This window comes from Dufourea novaeangliae, unplaced genomic scaffold (assembly GCF_001272555.1).
Source record: "Dufourea novaeangliae isolate 0120121106 unplaced genomic scaffold, ASM127255v1 scaffold11, whole genome shotgun sequence".
Lineage (NCBI taxonomy): Eukaryota > Metazoa > Arthropoda > Insecta > Hymenoptera > Halictidae > Dufourea > Dufourea novaeangliae.
The window spans coordinates 1,170,507-1,195,314 of NW_015373895.1; the positions used below are offsets into that span (position 1 = coordinate 1,170,507).

Sequence of the window (24,808 nt, forward strand, 5' to 3'; positions counted from 1 at the left end):
TTAATAAAAACATTCTTGAAAACAGGTTTTTCCACTGAAGTTAAGTTAATATTATTAATGTGTTGAAAACACCCTAAAAACGGAAAGGCATAAGGAATAAATTTTTCCTAATTGAATCAATACGTATTATGTATCGAACTTCTTACGGATCGTGTCACTTTCAGTGTACAAACATTACATATTACTCCTTAATATATTTCAATTAATTACAAACAATATGTTTATATGTGCTTGTATAACATTGCTAGTCAAAAAAAAAAAAAATGTTCATGTTCCGTCTTCAACCAGGAACGACAGCTATAGACCTCAAACATTCCGTTAGCTTTACAATTTTACCTCATAACATTTTTCGCTTGCACCCGCTTCGCCCTGAAGGGGAGGTTTCCACCACCACGTCACTCAGGAAAAACCTGAGAATATGCCTTCTCCTCCAGGGTGCCACCAATCAGAAAGCGAGATTTATACATTCTCTGCGAGAAACGAATATTTACATCAACAGTTTGTAATTTAAATGTTAGTAAAAGGCTGTTACTGAAACCGATCTATTCGATCATTCCTGCCACCCTAACTAGACTTCACGAGAACCTTTGTGAAGTCAACGTCTTGTTTTACACCGTCGCAAACCAGCGAAGCGGATTTACAACCCGTGAAATTTTCGAAGAATTTCGGTGTTTCGGGACGTAACAGTTCAGATAATCTATTTATAAATGGTAATTTGAATATTGAAATTATGTATATTAGTTGCGATAAGGAATGCGTTAAAAGATCAATCGCTAGGCATTAACGCCAAGTGTCGCGTAAAGTTAACCGTTGGAGCTGTCGTGTGCGCTATTCTAACGAACTTGGGTTGGGGTACATGGTAAGTTTGGATTCCCTGGAAAAGAACTGACGGACTAATAGTAGCGATGGACTTGATTTAATTATTATTTAAAAAATTTTTTGGAACTGAAGTTTTTATCACATGAAAGCTATTGTAAGCCACTTCCACCTTTTACTCCCTGAGAGTTATACTATAATGTAGACTTCCAGCTGAAATGAATTTTTAAAATTAGACAACCGACAAATGGCTCGAAACAAAAGTATCGAATAATGTACTCGTATTTACTTGCATTGATTCATCCCTAGTTAGAGATGCCGCCTCTTCTTGTATCCCTATTCCTTGCTTTGGTGAAAATTTTCTCAAATCCCACATGAAAATAAGATAATTTGGACAATATGAGAAATCATAAAAAAATTGTTGTCCAACTACCTTTTAAGTGTTCATTTTTTATTTGAAACACCCGCCACAGTATGCCATATTGAATTTTAGTTGCCTCATTTCCGCAAATTAACTGTGGCGGCGCCAAAAACACTGTTCGATTCGTTAACACGAGAGTGTCAACACCCTGGCATCAATTAGTTCACTCATCACTGTAGCTGACAATCAGTTGACAACGAGTGCTGGAAGAAGTGACGTTTTACGAGGCGCAATATTACACTGTCGATGACTTATGACTTAAATCAGTTTCCTATCGGTCCGGCGACGGGCAAGAGTAATTCGTTTACTGGTTTCTAGCGAGTTCTTTCGATTGGCTTATCAAACAAATTTCTATTGTAAGTACACGAGCCTGCACAGTGATACAAGTCATCTACCATTTAAACAGTTAATAATTAATAGTATATTTGACCGTGTCATGCGATACTCTCTTAGATATAAAAAACTGGCTACTTTTGTATCAATACTTGTAATCACGATTGATTTAACCGTATTCGTTAAATGCACTCTGTTTCGATAAGTCTTTGATAATTCATCTTCATTTATGAACCAAACACATCGGCATCTCCCGTCATACGCAGATTGCTATACGTTCACGGCATGGACACAGAAATATATTCCTATGTCCATGGTTCACGACTAGAGCTTCTGACCAGTGGAAAACGCCCGATTAAAGGTACCGTAGGCTTGAAATGCGCCGCGAATGACTTCCGGCCGAGCGAACACTGTCAAACTGGCATGGTCTGGTTCGACAGCCTTGATGCGTTTAACTTCACCAATTATTTTGTTATATATTTAATAGTACAGACATCGTAGTGAAATTTAATAAATCGTGACATTCGTTGGAAAATTTTCATTTAACCGCGAGAGCTTCGCCGATATAAACTGTATTGATCGATAACACCGGCGTTTTCTTATAGAAGTGCAAGGTCCGAATAATTTGGTGCACAAGGTCTTTAATTAATTAATCAGATCAGATAATGCGGACAGCGTGACTAGACACGATCCAGGTGATCAAAACTACCGATAAATATTCTTTTAAAGTTTCGTGACACGAATCAATACTATGTATATAACCGATTCGTTGAACTGAATAAATAAGTTATATGTGTATTTAGCAATTATAGTTCGTCTTGGGCGTATGAACACTTTCACTCTGGCATGCTTGTAAGAAAATACGCCCGTTGTGAAGAGAATGAGACACATTCGCGTTTTCCATTCTATAAATTTTTTGAAGAAATTTATTCCAGTAATTAAAACTAGTAATGTGAAAATACATGTAATATAGAAAACCTCAATATCTTCTTTATTTTTTAATGAAATGGGAAATGTTTCAAACACAGTTCAAATAGTTTCAGACTGGGAGTACATATCGTGCATGGAACATATGTTTTTATGATCACTTTTTGAATTTTTTTAGGTCATCGGTATTTATGTGACAGACAGCATGTACTTTTTTTTTTATCGCATCATATAGCACGTGTTAAAGTGTATTTAAATTTGTTTAACTGATAACCTCGATGTAAACTGGAACCTTGAAAAAATAATGAAATTCTGAAATAATGTTAGGGTGGTGAACTTCCTTTTTATGTTACAAATGCTCAAAGTGATGTCCATCGGCGGCGATACACTGTCTGAAACGAGAAATCGGGGACTATGACACTGTTTCTATCTCTTCTGACGTGATAGCCGCACAAGCTGTAATAATTCTTCGATTCTTCGTGTCTTCCGGAGTAGTCGATTACTGTTGGTAAACGTTTTCTTTTAACTATTCCTGAGAATACATGAAAGTATCGAGTTATGTTTATCAACAAACTACAGATAAGACGATCCCATAGCTTATTGGAAAGGGAATATTATTAGTGTATCTGTAAGCGTTTCAACGCCCATGTATTTCTGTAAGATAGGCACAGCCCTGGTTGCGGTTTCATCAATGAGCCTTCGGTCACCCGCAAAATGTCTATTTAGTTGCAAAATCAGTCCGGGGTCCCGTTCCACGAAAGTGGTATAATCGAGTATACACACCATGCTAATACTATTATAGCTGCTTCAAAGATATAGCGTTAGCCATAAACGTGGTCGACCGTTCGTACTCGATCATCGGGGGCCCATTGTGTCTCACCGATTCAGGGTCGATGCCACTTTTAGCTATGGGGTTGCACGGAATAAAACGAAAAAAACTGGAATATTTCAAAGCAATTTACGTTTTCGTAAGCTTTCATCAAGAATAAAAGAGCCAGAAATATTTTAAATCTGAAATTAGTACGCTATAAGAACTTGTTTAATTACATTAAAACGGAAAAACCGATCCCAAGTTGACATCGTACGTCCCTGAACGATGGTCGAGCATAGTTTTTACAACTCAAGGGTATCGAGTAACAAAATTAGACTGCCGAAAAACAAACTTTAGGGTCGGTCAGGTTTATGGCTAACGCTATACTTATCTTTGATGTAGCTATAGAATTCTGTAGAGACGTACGTCTCTAACAGAAGTGTACCTCGCCAACTGCTTTTTATTACGTCACATTGTCTCTACGGAGCCATATTTTTCTTACTTCTGTTAATGCTGATAAGGGTGCATGGGCGTAGCCGGGGAAGGTGGGGGGGGGGCACGTGCCCCCCCCTGGACGGAAAAAACTGGCTTTTGTCCCACCCTAAAAGAAAAAAAATTGGATTTGCCTCCCCCCCCGCCTTCCCAGAGTTACAAAATTTTTGCGTAATATTTAATATTGCAGTATAATTTGAAATATGACCAACAGCGTCTATTAACAAAACGCATACATTGTCAACGATTTATGACTTTGAAAACAAAATAAAGTATGTCTGGCTACGGACGGCCTTTTTCACTGTAGCAGTCGATGTGTTAATATTTTTGCCCCTCCCCCCCCCCTGACTGATACCTAGCTACGCCCATGTAAGGGTGTCTTATGTAACATAAGCATCTTTAGTATCTGACTTGTTTTCCAAAAAAAAAATAGGTCAAAAATATTATTTGGTTGGTAGGATGTGGAGGGTGCAACTGATTCTAAAACTGAATGTTAATTAATAGATGTGAATTTGTTTGTCAGATAAATGTCGACTACAACAAAAAATCGCAATAAAATGCAAACCAGGGGGCAGATGTTGAATATAATGCACCGATTGATTGAAATAATTGGAAGGCAAATATTTTTGTTTATTGCATTCCTAAAAGGTCCTGCCAATCATCAACCAGCTATAAAGGATTTAACACTTTTACACAGTGCAACAACCTTAGCTTTTAAAATTCGGAATAAACAGGTGAGAAGAAGTATCGAAATGTTGATCTTTCATATAAGAATGAAATGTATTCAAGATAACATAGATTAAACATGCCCGTGTTACCTCTTAACATTCCACTATACATAGATATACCTACTGCATTAATTAATTACAGTGGAATTTTGTTTTTTACAGTTAACATCAGAAAATGTAGTACAATCATACATAGATCGGATAAGAGATATCCAACCATTGTTAAATTGTGTAGTAGAGGAACGCTTTGAAGATGCTCTTAAAGAGGCAAGGAAGTGCGACGAAGTCTTAAAATCTGAGACTGCTCCATCCCCCCAAGTATTAGCTGAAGAGAAACCTTTCTTTGGAGTGCCTTTCACAACAAAGGTCAGTTTTATTTCATGAAATAGTCGCTAATAATAACGACCTATTTCTGTATTACTGATAAAATGCTGTCATTACTTGTTAATAGGACTGTATAGGAATTGAAAACATGAAACAAACAGCTGGTTTGACTGTTCGCAAAAACATTGTGGCTCAGCAAGATGCAGAAGTAATAAGGTTGATGAGGGCAGCAGGTGCGATCCCTCTTGCTACAACTAATGTTTCAGAATTAGCAATGTGGTGGGAAACTAGTAATTGTTTATATGGTACCACAAAAAATCCCTACAATACTAGACATATTGTTGGAGGATCATCGGGAGGTGAGGGCTGCATACAAGCGGCAGCTGGTTCACCATTGGGAATAGGATCGGACATCGGTGGTTCCATTCGTATGCCAAGTTTTTTCAACGGAATTTTCGGGCACAAACCATCTAAAGATATTGTTTCTAATGATGGTCAGTATCCAAGTGCTCAGAGTGAAGACCAAGATCGGTTGCTTGCAATCGGTCCCATGTGTAGATATGCACAAGACTTGAAGCCCACTTTAAACATTCTTGCAAACAAGAATGCACACATATTACGCTTGGAAGAGAAAGTAGACATTTCGAAAATCAAGGTATCACATTATTAACGGAGGAACATTATCAGATTGATGTCTCGGATATATGTGTATATTTTTTTTTAAATTACTGATTATATAGAGACCAACATAATTGGGTTTCTCTCTTAGTAATCTTTATTTTATTTTTGTTTAACTTCAAGTTTCAAGCCTAGTGTAGTCTGAAGTTTCAGAGAAAACAGTGTCGTTAGATCTGAAATATCAATTTGATATCACCTTGTAAAAAACAATACAATTGTACACAATACGTACGTGATGTGCATATATATATATATATATATATATTTTTATTTAGTTCTATTATATGGAAGATGATGGAGGTCAGTTCTTAACGTCTCCAGTGGATCGGGAAATAAAGCACGCTATGAGGGACGTGGTACGTTACCTCGAAATAGCGCATAAGATTAAGGCGACCAAACTCAGTATCAATAAACTGAAAAAGAGCATCGCCCTTTGGATGGCCAATATGAGTTGTAAAAACGAGAAAGACTTCACGTATGAATTGTCTAACAGAAAGGGCCACATTAACCTTTGGTGGGAGTTCTTGAAGTGGGCAATGTTCATGAGCAATCATACATTAATAGCATTAATCACAGCTATGTTTGAAAAGTACTCAGTGAAACATGGAAGCGAGAAACACACTAAACTGATCCAAGAAAGTAGGGATCTCTATCGAGAGTTTCAGGTATGGTGTCTGATTTTATATATCCAGAATTATATGCATAGAGTATATGTCAATGAATTCATCTCTTCTATATAGAAACTTTGATATCTCAAATTGGTAAGAACTCGTAATGTAATCAGTTTTGGAATTGGCTTATTCCTATTTCGACTTGCTTTCCATAATATCGCGCAACATATCAAGAGTAATGATTAATTGTACTGATCGAATTGTGGAATAATTAATATCTATTAATGGACGTGATTTCATCCTCTGGTCAGACTACTACCAGTCATCCGTGGTATAGCGTGTTCTCCTATAAATAGTAGCAGAAAATTTTCATCCTGCATGCTGTATGCAACTCTTCCATCTACTACAACGAAACAGCATTATTTTATAACTTCATTGTAGGGTAGATGTCCCAATTACTGCCATCTTAAGATTGTAGCATAACTTCATTTAAACATTTTACTAATAAATAAGTAAATAACTAAATAACGTTAGGTAAAATACAAGGCAAACTATAGGAGAATAAAATATTACAAGCAACTAAACACACACAATTATAAATAAAATAATTCTACTAAATCATAAATAATTGAAATTACAATGAAGAATCACACGATACGTTCCAGATGTCAAATTTGAAATTAGAGTTAAGAACTTTGCAATGACCCGAATGACAGTCACGCGGACCTACTCTTACATGTCACGTTCTTTCATTCCGAATACTGCCGAATACTGACGACAATGATAGAGACAAGCCGAAAAATATTGCCTCTAATACTATCACTGTTAATTATCATAATTTAACAATAAATACCTATCATTTATTATATATACCCTCATTTTATTAGTTGTATTATTAAAGTAATTCTTATACAGTTTAACTATTAATTTTGTGCAAGATCAGAGTCTTAATTTAGTAATACAATTTTTTGTTCGCAATTCTTCATACATAGTTTCGTTTTTATTAAATAAAATAAATAAAGTGGCAGTAATTGGGACATTTACCCTAGTTGTCTTGATATAAAAAAATGATTGAATTTATTAGTAAGCATGTGACCAGAAGTATTTGGATTTTCCTCTTTCTCTTTCCAGATACTGCCAAACTTGTTTCACTACTTTTGTTTTATTATAGGATATCCTCGGAGAAGACGGTGTGTTTTTGTATCCAACGCATCCAACCGCAGCGCCACTGCATCATGAACCACTGATTAAACCATTCAACTTTTCATACACGGCAATTATTAATGTATTAGGCTTACCCGCAACTGCTTGCCCTTTGGGATTAAATTCGCAAGGGCTTCCCATTGGTATTCAGGTACTTTCTTTAATATAAACGATATTTTTGAATTGAATGGTCTTTTCAAAACAGTGTTCAACTTATTTTTTATTATTATTATTCAACTTACTTCCTTTTAAGCATTTACATATTTTTTGATTCACTTAAAAATGCGTATTCTAATGTAAATGCTCATGCTAATTTGTAATGTAATGTAATTGCATTTGCAACAGATCGTTGGTGGTCTACATCAAGACCGTTTAACTATAACAGTTGCCGAAGTGTTGGAACGACGTTTTGGAGGATGGGTTTCGCCCGCTATCCTAGCTTGAGTTTCATACTTGTTAGACAACAATGCACGTGTAAAACTACTAGCCTGCCATCACAATTTTTGGGTAAAAAATTTCTGCTCGAATATCATGACGGAAAATGATAAGGTAAAGTACAAATTCTCGCATTCAAAAAGTAGATATATACGTGCCGTAATGTTTTTTTTTTTTGTTTAATGTACTTGGGGGTGTATAATGACATAAGAACAGTGCGGTAAAGATGTAGAATGGGCATATTTTCTGCATTGATACCCATGTTCAAGTATTGTGCACAACAGTTCTTTGGGGTCAGTGTGTATATTTAAATGTAATTATTAATATAAAAAATATTGTCCTCCATTTATTTTCACATTCTGACTGTAGCAAATATTTTCGTATCTCACTACTGTGTAATAATGAGTATGAGAATCATAAAAATTACTGTCCGTTTTGTAACCGACCATGAATTGCATTTCGTCAACTACGGTACCAAAATCGAGTCAAATTATAATTCGAAATATGTCTTCGAATAAAAGAACTTATATATAAACAGCATAACTGCATATATATAGTATATGTTTATACTTATATTTACAAATAGATGTCGAAAGATTTTTTTTATAATTGAAATCAATGTCCATAAGATATAACATATTTGTACATAAGCAAACTGTCGCATTACATTTGACTACCGTTTTTTATATACCTCGTCATAGATCTCTATGTAGACTTTTCTATTTTCATAAGAATTGGAAGAAAGAGATAAAATGTATGTGGATATGTGTATGTATGAAATAAATAGAGAAAATAAGAGCAAAGAAAGAAGGTAGCAGGGTGCTTTCGGCAATGTGATAAAAGTACTAAAAAGATTCTATCTTTACAATGTGTATTTCTGTTAAAATAATAAATTTTTATTCCATCATTCTACTGTAACCTGTCTAATAGATGTATAATTATCAACTTAGAATTTAATTATATTAACACACTATTTTTTGCGTACATATTTTATAATATTAACAAATGCTATAAATTATCAATAATTTACATTTTTATCATGTACATGCAGCTTCCTAAATTTTGTGTAGCTGTGTTTTTTACTTTTATTATAACATCAGATATTAATTGAGATTTATCAGTGTAAAATTAATTTTTTATCTAAAATATATTCCATTATGGATATCAAAATGATGTCTTTTGCATTTCATATATTTAAAATGTATGCTATACCTATATGTTTTATAAGAGATCCTTAATTCCGTGATATGCGTGATATCAATAAATAATTTAATACACATTTACAAGGCTAATATAAATTGTTCGTCAAGAAAACTCTTCAAAGAAAGTTATGTTTTGTTATAATAAAGAGGAGGTACAATGGGAATCATTAAGGAACTTCACCTTCACATTTGTTCCCAACATTAGTAGAAAAAGAATTAATTTAATATGAATCAATAAATATGTCCTTCGTTCCACTTGTAATGATAATAAATAGGCAGTGAGTCTTTCTATAAAAACGAATTCGATTTTCATAAAGCTTGATGTAATTTGTTATCTTAAATTTTATATTCTAGTAATGCCTAAACAATGAGTTATAGTGATACCAGTAAATAAACATTCTATTTATGAGAGAAAAATAAGAGCCTCAAGAATGTATAAATACAATTAACAACAATGCTTATCATATCACAAGGTATTCTTTAAAATCTATAAAATCATCCTAAAACTATCTTAATCGTTATTCACTCTTTTTATCAAAGATTTCTTAAAAATTTAATTAATTGACATATATATGTATATCGAAAATTAATACATGTTATAAAAATCCTGCTTAGGTACTCGAAAGATAAATTTTAAAATGTAATGTTTTTTATGAGATTAACATTACGTTATGAGATTCGTTTCTTCAGAAGGGCTCACGCACTTGCCTGCCTCAATAAGTGCATTCTCAGATCTGTTATCTAATGAGTTATCCTTACTATCGTCACTATCTATCCTATTTGAGATCTCATACTCGTTAGAATTCACTCTAGATTGGTGCGCTAGTAAATTATCCTCTATATCTTTGTACGATTCTCTTTTATCACTAAAGTAATCGCTGATCCTGTTGTTTAACATTTTATCTTTACTCTGACAAGAAGAATCCTCATCCTCCTGTATCATTCTCCTCCCCCTTCTTTCATCCTTCCTTTCTTCTGCGTTAGTACGATTAAATGAATTCAATTCTACATTTGCCCCAGGCTTTTTGACAGACTGATTCTTTGTGGCGCTTCCAAAAGGATTAAAAAATCGTCGCCCATTCTCCTTCTCTATGCCACTGTTTAATTCCATGGAATCTGTCTCATTCCTCTTATAGTTTTCCACATTTCTGGACTCAATCACCTTCTTATCACACGTTCTCTCTGTAGTTTCCACTTGTTCTTCCTCCTTTTTTATGGCAGCCAGTTCAGCTTCCTTCATTGCTGAATGAATGACTGGTTCTGCCCATAGTCCTGGGTTGAAAGCTGGCCCTGTACCACCCAATTCTGCTGGCAGGATGTCAGTAGGCAGGTGTTCATGGAGCGTGCTCAAATTGTTTCCATGAAGATAGATCTATAATCATTATTCAACCTGAGATCAATTAACGAAAAAAAAACAATTTTTGGACTTAAAATTTTACTGCCCCAGAAATTTAACCCCTTGCCCTACGATTTTCTTGACGTCTGCAGATTCCAGAATTACATTCTTGTCGATAGTTTCCCAAAAACGAAAGAAATTCTGTACTTATCGCAACTGTTTTATTTTTATTGTAAAAGTTAAATATTAATGCCGACTCAACGAAAACCGAATAATATTCTTTGTTGAATCGATTTTGAAATCGTCAACACGAGTCTGTCTCGATGTTATAGGGGTTAATTCAAGGACCAATGCAGCCTCAGTATTTCGAGGGGGGCAACCACGAGAGAAAAATCTTTTAACAGGGTTTGTATGTACTGTGCTACCTCGAATTATCTCCTGGTCAATATTGAACTCTTTCTTAATCTGAATGTGTACATATAAAAGAGTGTTTGTATTTCGGCATTTAGCGACTCCAATAATTTTTAACATGTTTTTGTTTTTTAAACAGATCATAAATTATCTACCGAATTACAGTATTATTTAGAATAGGCTTAGGAATTAACGGCAATTTTCGGCCGATTTGCAGTACCAACGCCCTCTTTCTCTCGTCGCGCGTTTTAACGCATGGTGCACGACGCACCTTATACATGAGTAGTGATGGGTCTTTGAGCCGGCTCGAGGCCAACGATTCCCCGGCTCGGGTCGGCCGGCTTGAGCGAGCCGGAATGATAGTTTTATGACGTGTAAGGGAGACTATGTAGGCTCTGCCCAGCCAAGCCTCGGCGAGTAACATTTCTATGTTATCTGATACTTTATAAGCCGCCGCCGACCGACGCTCGGGTTACAATGTAACACATAGAATGAATCACGGATGAATAAAAATTTGTGATTCTCCCGATGAAAATATGTCCAAACCCCACATAAGTCAGACTATTTTTAAGATCATACAATTTGTATTGCGACATAACGTATGAATAAAAATTTTAATTTTTACTCCTTTCAGTGTATTTTTTTTTAAATGTTATGAATAAATTTAGGAGATTCTCCCGATGAAAATAAGTCCAAACCCGACATAAATCAGACTATATTTCATATTGTGCCGCTAAGCACTTGGTTAGCGGCACAATATGGCTGAACATGGATCGTACCCTCCCCTCAAAGCATCACTCCGCGCGTCCAAAAGTCTACTTTATGCACCGTCTTTAGGTCCATGGTTTGAACCGCGACTCGAGCTATTAAAGCTCAAGACTCGAGGCTCAGTTTAACAACACTAGTGTCAACAGGTTTTCACATCACCCATGGTACATATATACTATTGTTGATGCGTTTTTTTTGTCAATAGTATCCCTTGTAGGCCTATTCCACTGTTTAAAAATATATTTGAAAAATGCTTTGAAATTTTACCATCAGAATTGTAATCAGAGTTAGGTTTTCGCACAGACTGAAGCGTGCTTAGGCTGTTTGAGACATGGAACATAATATTAAATATCGCTTTTCGGAGTGAAGCTTGTGAGTTTTTCCAAGTTGATAGTTAATAATCGCCTACTAATTAATATGCATAAGGACTGATTTCAAATTGCTGATTTTTTAAATAGAATAATACATAATGATGTGATTATCGATAACAGTGATGTGGCAACCTGTTGGTATGCGGTTGCTCTAATGCGCCATGCGTAGTCCATATGGTACACGCCTGAAGTGCGTCGAGCACTAGGACTTTCTGAAAATCGGCCGAAAAGAGCAGTTAATTCCCAAGTTTGATTTAGAATATGAAAATATTACCTGAAAATGTTAATAATTAGAACCTCATTTTCATTTTGCTAAAACATTTATCAAAGCACATATGCATTTCATATAGTCACGTTCAGTATAGCCCCCAAATAGCACATGACGCCTTAAAGACGGCTTAAAGACGCCTGAGACGTAGAATGAGCGTCTTCAATGAAAGGCAGGTATTGGAACAACATGAAATATTCTATGAAAAATTAGCTTCACCTTATTTCGAGTCTTTTCGTCCAAAAAGGGTTTCACGAGGGCCAACGTGGCTTGAACGTAGAGAGGTGCGGATAAGAAATGGATTGCTTTGAATCTGGCCGGAAATCGTCCGCGAAGAGCGGCTATTAAGTTTCGCAGTGCCGCTACACCCAAGGCACCGCCCTGTCGTAAAGAGAATCCACTCCAATCCACCACAACCACGAAACCGTATTGCTGTAAAAGAAATTGAAACGCTGTTATTTAAGGTTTACTGAAGACTTTTATGTTTTTTACACAATTTTGTAGCATTGAAGTAAAAATATAACTTAAAAATACAGTAGATTCCCTTCTATCCGACCACGTTTCGTTTACAGGCTCAGCGAGAACACAATTGATGTACTCTTCGGATTTAATTTTGTTATAACATAGAAAATTTTCTAGGTTCCTGATATGTTACGCGTATAATGCTAAATGTACTTTTTAATGTATTAGACGTTGTGTAAATGGTTATTAGTTTTACTTTTTATTTATGTTAATTTTATAAATGATATTTGGCATATATTTTCGGATTGACAGGCCATTTGTTTATACAATCACAGGTCTGGTATCATACCCAGATAGCACAAGACGCCTTGAAGTCGGCTTAAAGGCGCCTTAGACCTAAAATAGCCGTAAAATAGGCGTCTTTAAGACGTCCTGTTTTATCTGAGTGCGGATCGGTTAATAGGGAGTCCGCTATACTTTGCGTATTCACAATGTAAAAGTAAATGTATATTAAAATACTGTATATAATACCTGGTTTCTTGGGTCTTGAATAAGAATTTCCAGAACCAAGAAAAGAGCCCTTTGCACTGATAATGCTGGTACCGCAATGGGGTCCCATTGCGAAGCTAAAATAACCAGCACGCATCTACCTTTCCTAGAATATTTGAAAAATATTAATTAATTTTTTCCTATTAATATTTTTCATACATATGGAATCGGGATCCTCAGATCCGTTAAGAAGAAATAGAAAACTAGGAAATATATTAGGGCACTGTGACTGTGATTGTTGCAACACAAATTGGCCATTCGCAGATTCAAGAAGTCCCGTTTGCCCGGTTCCTATGTTTCCTAGTTCTATACATATACAGGGTGTTTCATTTAACTTGACAAATCGAAATATCTCGAGAAATACGCATCGTACGAAAAAATGTTTCAAATAAACTCTCAATATTTTATATTTATATTACGTGGCGGCGTAACTTTTATTTAAAAAAAAAAACTCCCGACAGAACATTCGGATAACAAGTACCGCTTTGTTAGTATTTGATCCACGTTAAAGCATATTCAATGAAACATGGGGGTTCCCATTGAAAAAATCGAACGATTAACTCATTTACGCCGACTCCGCCGCACGTACGATGCGTATTTCTCGAGATATTTGAAGTTAAATGAAACCCCTGCATATTATATCGGCGTGCGTTACGAAAAGTAGCACGTTCTCATATGTTAACGACATATGATTTATAAGATAGAACCACCGACGAGGTATAAGAATAGACTTTTCATCTTGTGGGAGTTGGTGGCCCACCTAAACTGTAGTACCAACACCTTAAAAAGCCTGTGACTTTTACGTTATAAGAACGGCATTGGCGTAACTAGGTAGGAACCAGGGTGGGCCTGGCGCCCCCAGAATACGGACTGCCCCCCCCACCCCCCGTTGAGACATGATTAAAATATGTAACAAAAACATTTGTCAGTTGGTCAAATCTTATGTTACAAAAAATAAATACCTGGGCCGAAATGCAATACGCAACGCAACTAAGTACAAAAAATACAATACTATCCTTACTACGTTAAAGTATTAAGTAAAACTGTATTAGAATTAAGCTGCTTAATTTTTACATTCTACTTAACTAATAATCGTGCAACATCAATTGAAAGGCAGATGCAATTAAGGGAACTAGCGCTCGAGAATGGGAAAAAAATCTTTTACAGAAAAAAAAACAGCAAATTGAAGCTATACATGATAAATCTTAATTGTAGGTATCTGCACATAATATACTCTCGATTTTAATCAATCTCAAATTTCTTCTATCTTTAAGAATTATGTTTATATTCTTCTATTCTTAATTTTACTGTTAAATAAACATATAAATAATTATTACAAAATGTGTAACTTTATTTTGTGCAACCCATGTATGTGGTATAAAATACGGACAGGTGCCTGGTGGGGAGTGTTAAGGGCGAAACTTAGGGGACTTGCCCCCCCCCCCGGAAAAAGTTCTAATTACGCCAATGGAGAACGGTGAACCTAACCCAGAAAAGTGGACCGAAAAAATACATTGGATGAAATGTCGACTCCTATACCTCGTCTGTGATATAACCAATTAGAATATAAATATTCAAAGTGGAAGATATCGATACCTATCGCGTGCCGGAAGTACACCCGGTATTCCGGCGCGCAGCGCGCGCTGCAACGCTGGGTCCCTTGCCGTTAAATTGCCGAATATATCTTGCCGATGTGCTACTTGCGCCTGATAAGCAGCTATCAGGGTAGCAGCCTGCTCCGTGCGATACTTCCGAGCCAGCAGGAAACGCGTAATGTATTCGTCCGTGCAATGCTTCAAGTCTAGAAACACAAGCACAGGGCATTGTAATGCTTCACATGAAAAAATATCCGACAGGAAGCAGCTTGAACGCGGATATTATGCCGGAAATTCGAGAATCAACGTGTTGAGAGCGAACTAGACAAGACGGATTTACCACGGTTAACGGCACGTGTTACACAGTAATTACTACTACTACATACGAGTATTTAATGGTTATGCTGCTGAAAAAAATATAATAGGAATAATAAGAAAATATTTTTATTCAACATTCGTAGAAAGACACGCTAGTAGAAGAATATAGCAGAAAAAACTGAAACCATTAATGTACATGCTGTGTTAATGATTCTCGTGGCGAAAGTCGTAAACTTTTTTTACAACGAACGGCAAGAATCATTGGAACGTTGGTTAGGTAGTTCTTGCATCATGAAGTTTATTTGAAAAACATTTACATATACAGATGAACTTTTCTCTTACCTACATCCGGTATTTCTCGTAATATCGCTCGGACAGTCTTAATGGCCAGTTTCTTGTCCCGTTTGTCGAACCTGGCTTCCTCCTCATAGATACTCCGTGCCAAAGCAGTACTCGCGTGACCTCTCGTGGGATCCCACATATACTCGCAATACTCGGACATCTTGCGAACCTTTCCCTGTTTTACCAGAAATCTGTAACAATCATATGTTGCCATTAACCCTTGTACACCGACGAGCGAACTCGGCTTCCCCTAGGGGAAAAAAGAAGCGTAGTTGAAGGGCCGCATACCACTTGGTAAATTTAAGACAGGTACTGAAATAAAAGGTAAACTGAATGTTAATTTGACATAAATTTCAGTAACTTCCGAAACCAAATGGTAGGAGGTTGAGTTCCTACGCCACTTTTTACCCTAGCGGCAACCGCGTTAGCACGTCAATGTACTAGTAGGAGCAGTTTTGCACGAATATCTCAGAAACTAAAACATTCCGCCTATTATATGTATAAGGAAAAGTTGTTCAGGATGATGGACTTGACTGCATATTTCAAGGCCATTGAAATCGTTGCTGAAGACCATGCTCTCAATAATTATTCAATGTTTCAACACTAAATAACTTGTCTAAATAAACTTTTCTGATATCTCTAAAAATAACAAACATAGTCAACACTAACTGTACCATGACCGGTTTTAAATACGGTACAAATAGGTATATAAAAGTCTCGGTACAGTTAGTGTTAAGATAATAAAAAAAATGCGTACATCCAGTTCACCCTATATGTATCTAGCTACGTCGAACAAGTGAACGGACGATCGACGGGGAGAGCTCGCGTGGGACTGGAGTTCGCTTAACGCATTATTCCTGGAAATTTAGCTCCCTAGAGTCCCCGAATCATGCATTAAACGAGCTGCTACTACCCAGATAGCATATGACGCCTTGAAGACGGCTTAAAGGCGCCTTAGACCTAAAATAGCTGAAAAATGGGCGTCTTTAAGGCGTCATGTGCTATCTGAGTATAGTATAATTTGAAAAGAATGTTCTTTGTTTATGTTACATAAGCTTTCACCTTGTTCGGATGATAGTATAGCAATTCTTGTTGCTACTTGTAAACTGTAAGTTTCGGATATTCAATGGTTTTAAACGTACAGATAATTGAAGTTAGTATGTATAAATCTGATGTACTGTCTGTGTTATACCGTAGCTGAAGTTTCTAGTACAGATTACCGGTATTTTTCGAACGAATGTGGAACCCCTATTTGCAAATGGCTGTCCGTGTACTCAGGCGAAGTCTATCGCAAACGCATCGTATAAGCAAAAATAGGCACTCCCACTAAGTAAATGAAGCCTTATGCAACCGACGTTTATCTTTAACGTACTTCGTCCCAACGAAAACTGTCAACCGACCGGCATCCACGAAACCATTAAAGAAAATCCTTGAGAGTACTTTATTTTGAGTTGTATTCATGTAACTGTATTACAAGAAATTATTGGAGATGATAACGAAAGAATCAAATACTCTGAAACACATTTGTACCTCGATTTGTTTTATAAACATATTCACTACGTAATCATGTAAAGAATTCAAATTCCATTCCTGGTATCATCCATATGTGCGTTATACATGACAGATGACAGGCAACATTCATTAGTAAGATATCAAACAAGACGCTATTGTACAGGGAATGAGTCACTTCTAGGTGAAACGCCGTTCGGTCGCCAACATATAACCGGAGAACTCCTTCGACCAGTTAGCTAATGTAACCGCTCTACGAAACTTTTACTTCCGTCTTCGAAAAATGATTTGAAAATGACGAATTATTCGAACATGTTCTTCTCACTACCTAGTCTTTCAATTCGAATTTCATTGTTTGAATGAGGAATTTATCGGTCGCAATTTAACCTGTGTAATCTGCATCGAACACATGTCGATATATGGGATCCGGTAGGAAAAGGGAAGTCAAATTTTGTATGTCACGAGTTCAAACGTACGACAAGCCTTTCCATGAAACACGTGTAAAATTATTGGGAATCCATAACATTATCGTTACACGTGGCAAAACACAATTTTCCATTCATGAGTACAAACAATATTACGGAATACTTGTTTGGAGTTTAGCCCGTTACCCAAATTTGTATAATTGTACCCCTGGTATTTATTTATGATGTACATACATGCTCCACCGTGCGATAACTATGTAGCATGAATGACAGTCTGTGAACGTAAAGCCCACTTGAAGAAACTAATATGTTATAAATTATGTTTACGATATAAAACTTACATTGAATGTTCCAGATAATTGATAAAACACTTTTTCTTGATTTTTCTTTTGTTTTGTTTATGTCACTACCAAACGTTACATTATCACACCAAGTTTGCACAAAGAATTTAACTACATCGGATCACAGAACGCTTGGAAACCACTGTTCGATCATTTTTTAGTGATCGTTTTGAACGTATCGTGTTCGAAATTCGAGAACAACCGAGGAGACAAAAGATCCGCGTGGCGAAGGAACCTCCGTTGTCTGAACAGTCACGAGCGAACGGCACGCAATGAAGTCGCCTGTTGCGATTCACTCGAAAGTGTTAGAGCATTGGGAAACAAAGGAGCAAGAGAGAGCCTCAAGGAGAAATCGCGCGGGTAGAAGAAGAAGGATCAGTCGCACTGGAGTGATCGGTTCGAAACGCGTAAATTTATTCGAACAAAATTATTTACTGCTCCTTTTAGTTTTATTCGACTATTTCTTTGATCTCTAACGTAAAACTTAATTGGATGATCTGAAATTACGAGAAGTTTTAGAAATCTGTTACACATCCATACACCGAATTTGTTCGCACATTCGTGAGACGTATTATAAGAGTACCCACCGTTGGATTGTCAGGGATTTAATAAGACCAAGAAGGGAAACTGGAAGGTACAGAAGAGCAATCTCTCGGTTGCCAGAGAAACAGGGTAGAAAATAACCTCCGGAACTATGTTGCGTTGAATTAGACAAAGAGAGAAGGCTCGAAACCAGAGAAGGATGAAAAATTGAGACAGAAAGGAAGAAGGTGGTGTGGAGGAAGGACAGAACGGCAACGAAGATAGAAACAGGGTGCAGTGAATGAGTGAGAGAGAGAGAGAAACGAAGCCGGTTACCGGTACGGCTGACTCACCCGGCGATACTTGTTGCGCTATCATGTAAACCAGTTTCTCAAAAAATGCGAGCGTCCACTAATACAGTACAGAAAGTGCTGGCAGGTGCAGAAAATTCAATTACATAATTTACATAACGAATACAACCGAACTGGTGCATTGTACTGGATATTTTTTTTTTTGGTAACTCGGGTCTTTTAAACTTTGGAAACAGTCAGTCATATTCAACATCATTAACGATGAAAATAATATATTGTAATATTGTCTATGTTGACTACCATCATGACGATTTCCGGTGACAGTCATTCAACAGGACAGTGGCGTCATAAAGATTCACCAATAAGTGTCAACGTCTAAATTACATAACGCAAACGCGGAGATCGGAGACCCTTCCCAGATAGCACATGACGCCTTAAAGATATCCATTTTACGGCTATTTTAGGTCTGAGGCGCCTTTAAGTTGTCTTCAAGGCGTCATGGGCTATCTGGGTTGAATTGGAGTCACGAAATCACGTCTAAGTAAAATCGGTGAATGGCATTTTTAAGCAAAGGTGTTGTAAATGGCGATATATTGGTGTGTAGTTCAGCAAAACACATGGCGACGACAGTGGCACTCAATAACGACGGTTGCCTTGCCAGTGTTTAGCATTTCACGTCAAAAGAAACCGAATAATTATTACTGTAAAAGCATAACACACCTCCAAAGATGAAAATTGGCAATTTATTTAAAAATTGATTTTTTCAAAACTTGGACGCGCTGAGACAAAACGATTATCGGGATTTGTACTTAGCTCATAAAGATTTATCAGAAACGACTATTAACGGTTGTGAGGTATTTTACGTGTTGAATAGTGTAATTATTTTTGTCATCTTATAAATATTATGTGACATATCTTACAAGCATATACAGAGTGTCCCAAAATAGCTGCGACACCCGGAAATGAGAGATTCCTGGGATGATTAGAAACAACTTTTTCCTTAGCAAAAATGTCATCTAAAACTCTGTTAACGAGATATTAACGAAAAATCCTGGCCAATCAGAACGCGATTCTGCCAGCCGACTTCCCGCGGTAATGTTGGCTACGCGCTGAGATTGGTAGCCAACGCTACCGCGGGAAGTCGGCTGGCAGACTCGCGCTCTGATTGGTTGGGGTTTTTCGTTAATATCTTGTTAACAGAGCCTCGGATAACATTTTTGCTAAGGAAAAAGTTGTTTCAAATCGTCCCAGGAATCCCTCGTTTCCGGGAGTCGAAGCTATTTTGGGACACCCTGTGGAATAAATGAACTAATGTGGACCACCAGTGGTCCATGCGGGGTGATTGGTGTGAATGGAAAGTCACGTGAAGTTGGCATGATACTCAATATGTTAAGGGTTTGCATGCACGTAAGTGACACTCGTACGGTTAGTCTCGACCTCACCGTCACACACCTGTGACCAGGGTTTCTCAGAAGAATTAATCGAGCAGATGTCTCTCGTCCGGTTTTTTGTCAGTTCGGTCAAATGCAACAACACTCCGGAAATGGTTGAAACCGACTATTCTTTTTTTTATTCGTCGCGAATCACCGGTCACAGTAAGCCGCGTACTCACCAAGCGAGCGAGCATTCTCACTCAGTGCTCGTTTGGTGTATACCGCTGAGCGAGCACGAGCGAGCGAACATTTGTTTAATTTTGCATAATTTTACTATTCAACCTATATAGGTTGTACAAAATGAATTGTTAATGTAAATAGGAATACTTTGAAAAAAAAATTTTTTTTTGAGATGAAAGTTCTGGGGACTGGGATTGCTCGCATATTTTAAGTAATTATTAGTTAATTCTTCATATTTAATGTATAAAACTCGATGGAGGAGATGTTAAATAATATTGTGTTCCTAACTGAGCCAATTTTTATGATGCGCAACACGTAAAACGGTTAAATAAAGTTACTCTACAATCTTAAGGTGGCAGTAATTGGGACATCTATCCTATAGGATTTCGTCTACTGCAAGATGTGTCACGAAATTGACCGCGATACGCGAACAACCAAACTGCATACGTCACGTAATTATTTAAAACATCCCATCGCGTTATTATCTCGAAACTCATTTAACACCGATCACCGAGCACGAACATAGACATTAAAAACATTATGAAACGTCAAACCTTGACGCGATCGCACCGAACAGAAACGAAACTTTAATGTTGATACTTTTGCAATGATCATAAAAACAATGTTGCAAAGTGATCCACAAAGTATCTGACAAAAATAATCATCGCTGGTTCTTGCAAAATATCGATTGGTCACGTGTACGACGAATGTGTAGAAGTGACATAAAGAGAAAGAGCTATATTATATGCCCAGTCATACATCATAGTTAAATAATAACAAAGTGCAGTACACACGATATACTGACACGTAACCATGATTTGGCTACGTTTTCTTCTCATGAAAAATTATTAGCGTTTCTTGTTATGAACAATTGTTTAGCGTTATGAAAAACAGGGAAACAAAAGAGTGTTCTAAAGTAAAATATCTGACGGCAAATTTGAAAGGCGAATTATAAAATAGGGAAGTCAGATATGCCGGGTGTTAAATTATAATTATTTTTGTAGCCATTTTATATCACGATACTGTTTCAATACTAAAAGTTTGTAATATAGGTATACGTATACACTGTTTAGTTAGAAATACATCCTATTGAGCACCTTGATGATCCAAATGTTACTCTAAATATCCAATAAAAAAGTAAAATCTTGTTTTATGGCGCGAAACCATTCAATTTTTCCATCGATCGATTCTGTCAAGAGCGATTTATGTATAACGTTATCGCGGCTTAGATTATGGTAGGCATCGGAATTAACTGATCTTTTGAGCCGATTTTCGGAGGCGACGCCCCCTGTTAGGTTATGTTTCGTTGCTTTGTTAAAAATTGTTTGCATTTGCTGTAGCGATGCTCTCTCTCTCTCTCTCTCTCTCTCTCTCTCTCTCTCTCTCTCTCTCTCTCATAAACGGTATATAGCAAGAGAAGATTAGGAAGGTTGCACGAAAAATAAGTTTTATAAAAAATATGAAAAATAAATTCGTTGAAGATTTTTACTAAATCATTTGGAAGTTGTCATTCAACATAAATGGAAGCGAATTTCGAACGTACGACATTGGAGTCGAAGTTTAGTATTACATAAAGACTAAAAAGAATTTATTCACCTAATGATCTAACATAACCGTTTATTTTAAATTGTTCAAATAATACCCAACTCTAATTATTCGTACCATTATCTGAATAATTTTTTAAATATTTATTCAAATTGATCATGTGAATAAATAAAATACATGTTCAAACATCATCCGCATCGCCAAACCGGGGACAATGTAAGATGTGTATTAATATATTAATAGTACAACAATTAAATGCCAGGCATGTAAAAGTTTTGTACGTAGGAAGCACTCTAAAGCAAACATAATGTGTATTTATTGTTAATATGATACTGAAAGAGAAGATTCTACATCATCAATATAAAATTTTAGAATCAGTACCAAAAGAAACACCTCCTTATAATTCGAGTTAGTGAAGTTTTTGTGTACATTTTACTTATACATAATATATATTTCCCAGCGAATTATGTATCACAGATAATAAAACTGCTCCATTTTTGTTCAATTACAATATATGTATTCTTTTTCGGTTGTCAGTGCTCGTGTTATATTTTTATATGCATATAATTATTTCCTATTCATTGTAAAATAAAGAGTACACTAGTCAGTTTAATAATTATAATAACAGTAATAGTAAATTGAACCGCATTTTCATTGTACCCGTCTGCACCTACTAAATATTAATTTAATTAGTTTCCTATATATAAACTTTACATATCTGAAGTATATTTATGGTGTATAAAATGTACATTATATCTCTGAATAAATAGTGTATATTAATTTGATAGTCAAATCTAAATATCAAAATATTTATAATTCGTATACCAAGTACAAAACGCGTCCGCTCGTGCTACTCTGACGGGCGTGTCCGCCTACGAATTAATATGTCGAGTGTCGCCCTAATGCGCCACGTGTGGTTGATATGGCACGCGCCTGAAGTGGATCGAGCTTCTTGGCCGTCACGGGGGCCCAGACGTATGTCGGGAGAAAGGAGGCGTTGCCTCCAAAAATCGGCCGAAAAGATTCAGTTAAGCCTGGATTATGGTCACGCCGCGCCGGAGAAACTATGCAATAATACATTTTACCTAACCCAAATTTGCAATTAAATTCGACGTAGAAATAAATTTTCAAACCTTACGCAAATATACTCTGCAGAGACTTTGTTCTATCGTACCTATTCCATAAATAAATAATTCAAGAAATTTTTATGTTGATTATCTTGGTTATATAAAACTGATCATAAAAAGGGAGAAAATCCAATAATTTCTTGATAGTTTAATAAATAATCCTTAACTCATACTCCTATAATGAGCAAAACATCATTTAATTCCTGGTAGTAATTTACATATATTGTCGTGTATATTAACCCTCTATTTAAAAAATATTAAATCATTATTTCAGTGTAAACATTGTAATAATAAGTAATAAATGGTTACAATCGAATATGGATCAAGCTTATCACTGAAAATAACAAAATTGTGACTTTTTCTTTTTAAATATATTGTTTTCTTATATAACAAATGAATGAATTTACTTAATCATTAGTAACAATAAATTATCTAAGAATATACAGTAGTATTGTAAATTTCTCTAAACGATTTAATAACGTATAAATTCAAACATGAATGGACAGTCGCGCCAAGATAATTTCAGAATGAAACCACCTATTGTGAAAACCGGCCCAATATTTAATAAACTATCGCGCGATTTCGAAATTACAGCACATATAAGTTTCCGATTTCATGTTTTCCTTGCGGTGCATCGTGTGCTGCTCGAAGAACGAAAACAAACCTGTTCAGGTAACGCCGCCATACATAGATTACGCAACATAACGGTAGGAGCAAGTGACGAAGGAGACAGAAATGACCGGTTTCTTTTGGTGATGTAAACGGTGGCCGCAACCCATTTCTCGAGGTTCTGATACATTGCGTCCATCGATCCAACGACTATTTACATTCGTAGGAATTATCAAGTTCAATAATAAATAACTTTTACCTTTCCTTCTTAACTTCCTTGGATTTAAAATAGTTTATTACGATACTTTGTTTTCTTTAGTTTATAACTATCAATTTCGTTTTCTTATAATTGCAATGAGTACACTGTCTTTCCACTTACAATAAAGGCTACTATGACGCAACCCAATCATATCGCTCAATCAATAATAACAAGACTACGTTTTTCTACTGGTGTCCATATAATCAATTTTTGGTATTATTTTATTAACCGAAAAGTTATTTGTAAGTGATTCGATCCCACTAAGAAATTATAGACGTGCAGCGACAATATAATTAAGACTCTACCTTTTCAGAATTTGCATTTAAAAGACATGATGTTAATTGAACCAGAAGTGCATACTGTTTTTATAAACTAATGGATAGTAAAGTGCTAAATATTATATATAGGTTACAAATAAAATAAAGTCGAAAGAATAATGAAAACGTATACTTATTGCAAACAAGGACACCAATCGTAATAGTGTAACAAGTACAGCTGTACCGATCGATTTCCCTTCCGCACCGGAGAAAATGTAAAATTATCAAGACGCAATTCAAATAGAAAGACACAAAAGAAAGTATACCGTTAATACGTTATTTTTTCCTTCGAGAGAGGAATAATCACAGTGTGGAAAAGTCGTAAGAAAGATTTCATTATTACAGTTCGTATAATTCTAACTTAATAATTAACTAAGACAGTATTATTAAAAAAGTAATTTATGTATGAAGTATTTCGGAACAAGTCATGGCATTGTCTAAATTTATCACAAATGGGAAAAAAAAGTTTCACGCCATCTTTTTTCACATTTAATGACCACAAGGTCTATAATACACAATTAATAAAATCTTACAATGACGCATATCAGTCGCTCGATTACTATTTCAGGCAATTAAATATTCAAGGTTTAACCGATCACGACAGCAACAAAAAGCTAGATATAATAAAACTAGTTACATACATATACTCGACGCCAACGAAGCCTACCATACTGCGAAATGACGAATTTCGGTCTTGTTTGCGTATATTTCTCTCGGTTACCTTAGTTACCAATGTCTTAAACAATTGAACATCATTATGCCTCGTGTAGCATCAAAAATCGAGTGACTGTGACGTACACATGTGCCAATTCAAAAGTATTCCTGCTTA

At 36.0% G+C, this 24,808-nt stretch overlaps 2 protein-coding genes across 3 annotated transcripts; one reads left to right on the plus strand and one right to left on the minus strand.

Annotated features, from left to right (window-relative positions):
• Window positions 1–1,426: 1,426 nt before the first annotated feature.
• LOC107190550 (fatty-acid amide hydrolase 2) lies at window positions 1,427–8,313 on the plus strand. 2 transcript variants are annotated; one of them, XM_015579369.1, is made up of 7 exons: window positions 1,427–1,593; window positions 4,324–4,534; window positions 4,691–4,894; window positions 4,980–5,507; window positions 5,806–6,195; window positions 7,313–7,495; window positions 7,690–8,313. In XM_015579369.1, exons 2-7 carry the CDS (start codon window positions 4,328–4,330, stop codon window positions 7,786–7,788), a joined length of 1,611 nt encoding a protein of 536 aa, XP_015434855.1. In that variant the 5' UTR covers window positions 1,427–1,593; window positions 4,324–4,327; the 3' UTR covers window positions 7,789–8,313. The 2 variants fall into 2 exon arrangements, with proteins under 2 accessions (XP_015434855.1, XP_015434863.1); XM_015579377.1 differs by lacking the exon at window positions 1,427–1,593 and adding an exon at window positions 2,798–3,005.
• A 1,332-nt stretch (window positions 8,314–9,645) lies between these two features.
• On the minus strand, window positions 9,646–15,565 carry LOC107190996 (clavesin-2-like). The gene is made up of 5 exons (XM_015579918.1): window positions 15,402–15,565; window positions 14,743–14,947; window positions 13,129–13,252; window positions 12,355–12,567; window positions 9,646–10,353 (listed from the first exon to the last, which is right to left on the minus strand). The coding sequence occupies exons 1-5, from the start codon at window positions 15,559–15,561 to the stop codon at window positions 9,646–9,648; spliced, it is 1,410 nt and encodes a 469-aa protein (XP_015435404.1). The 5' UTR covers window positions 15,562–15,565.
• Window positions 15,566–24,808: the final 9,243 nt, after the last annotated feature.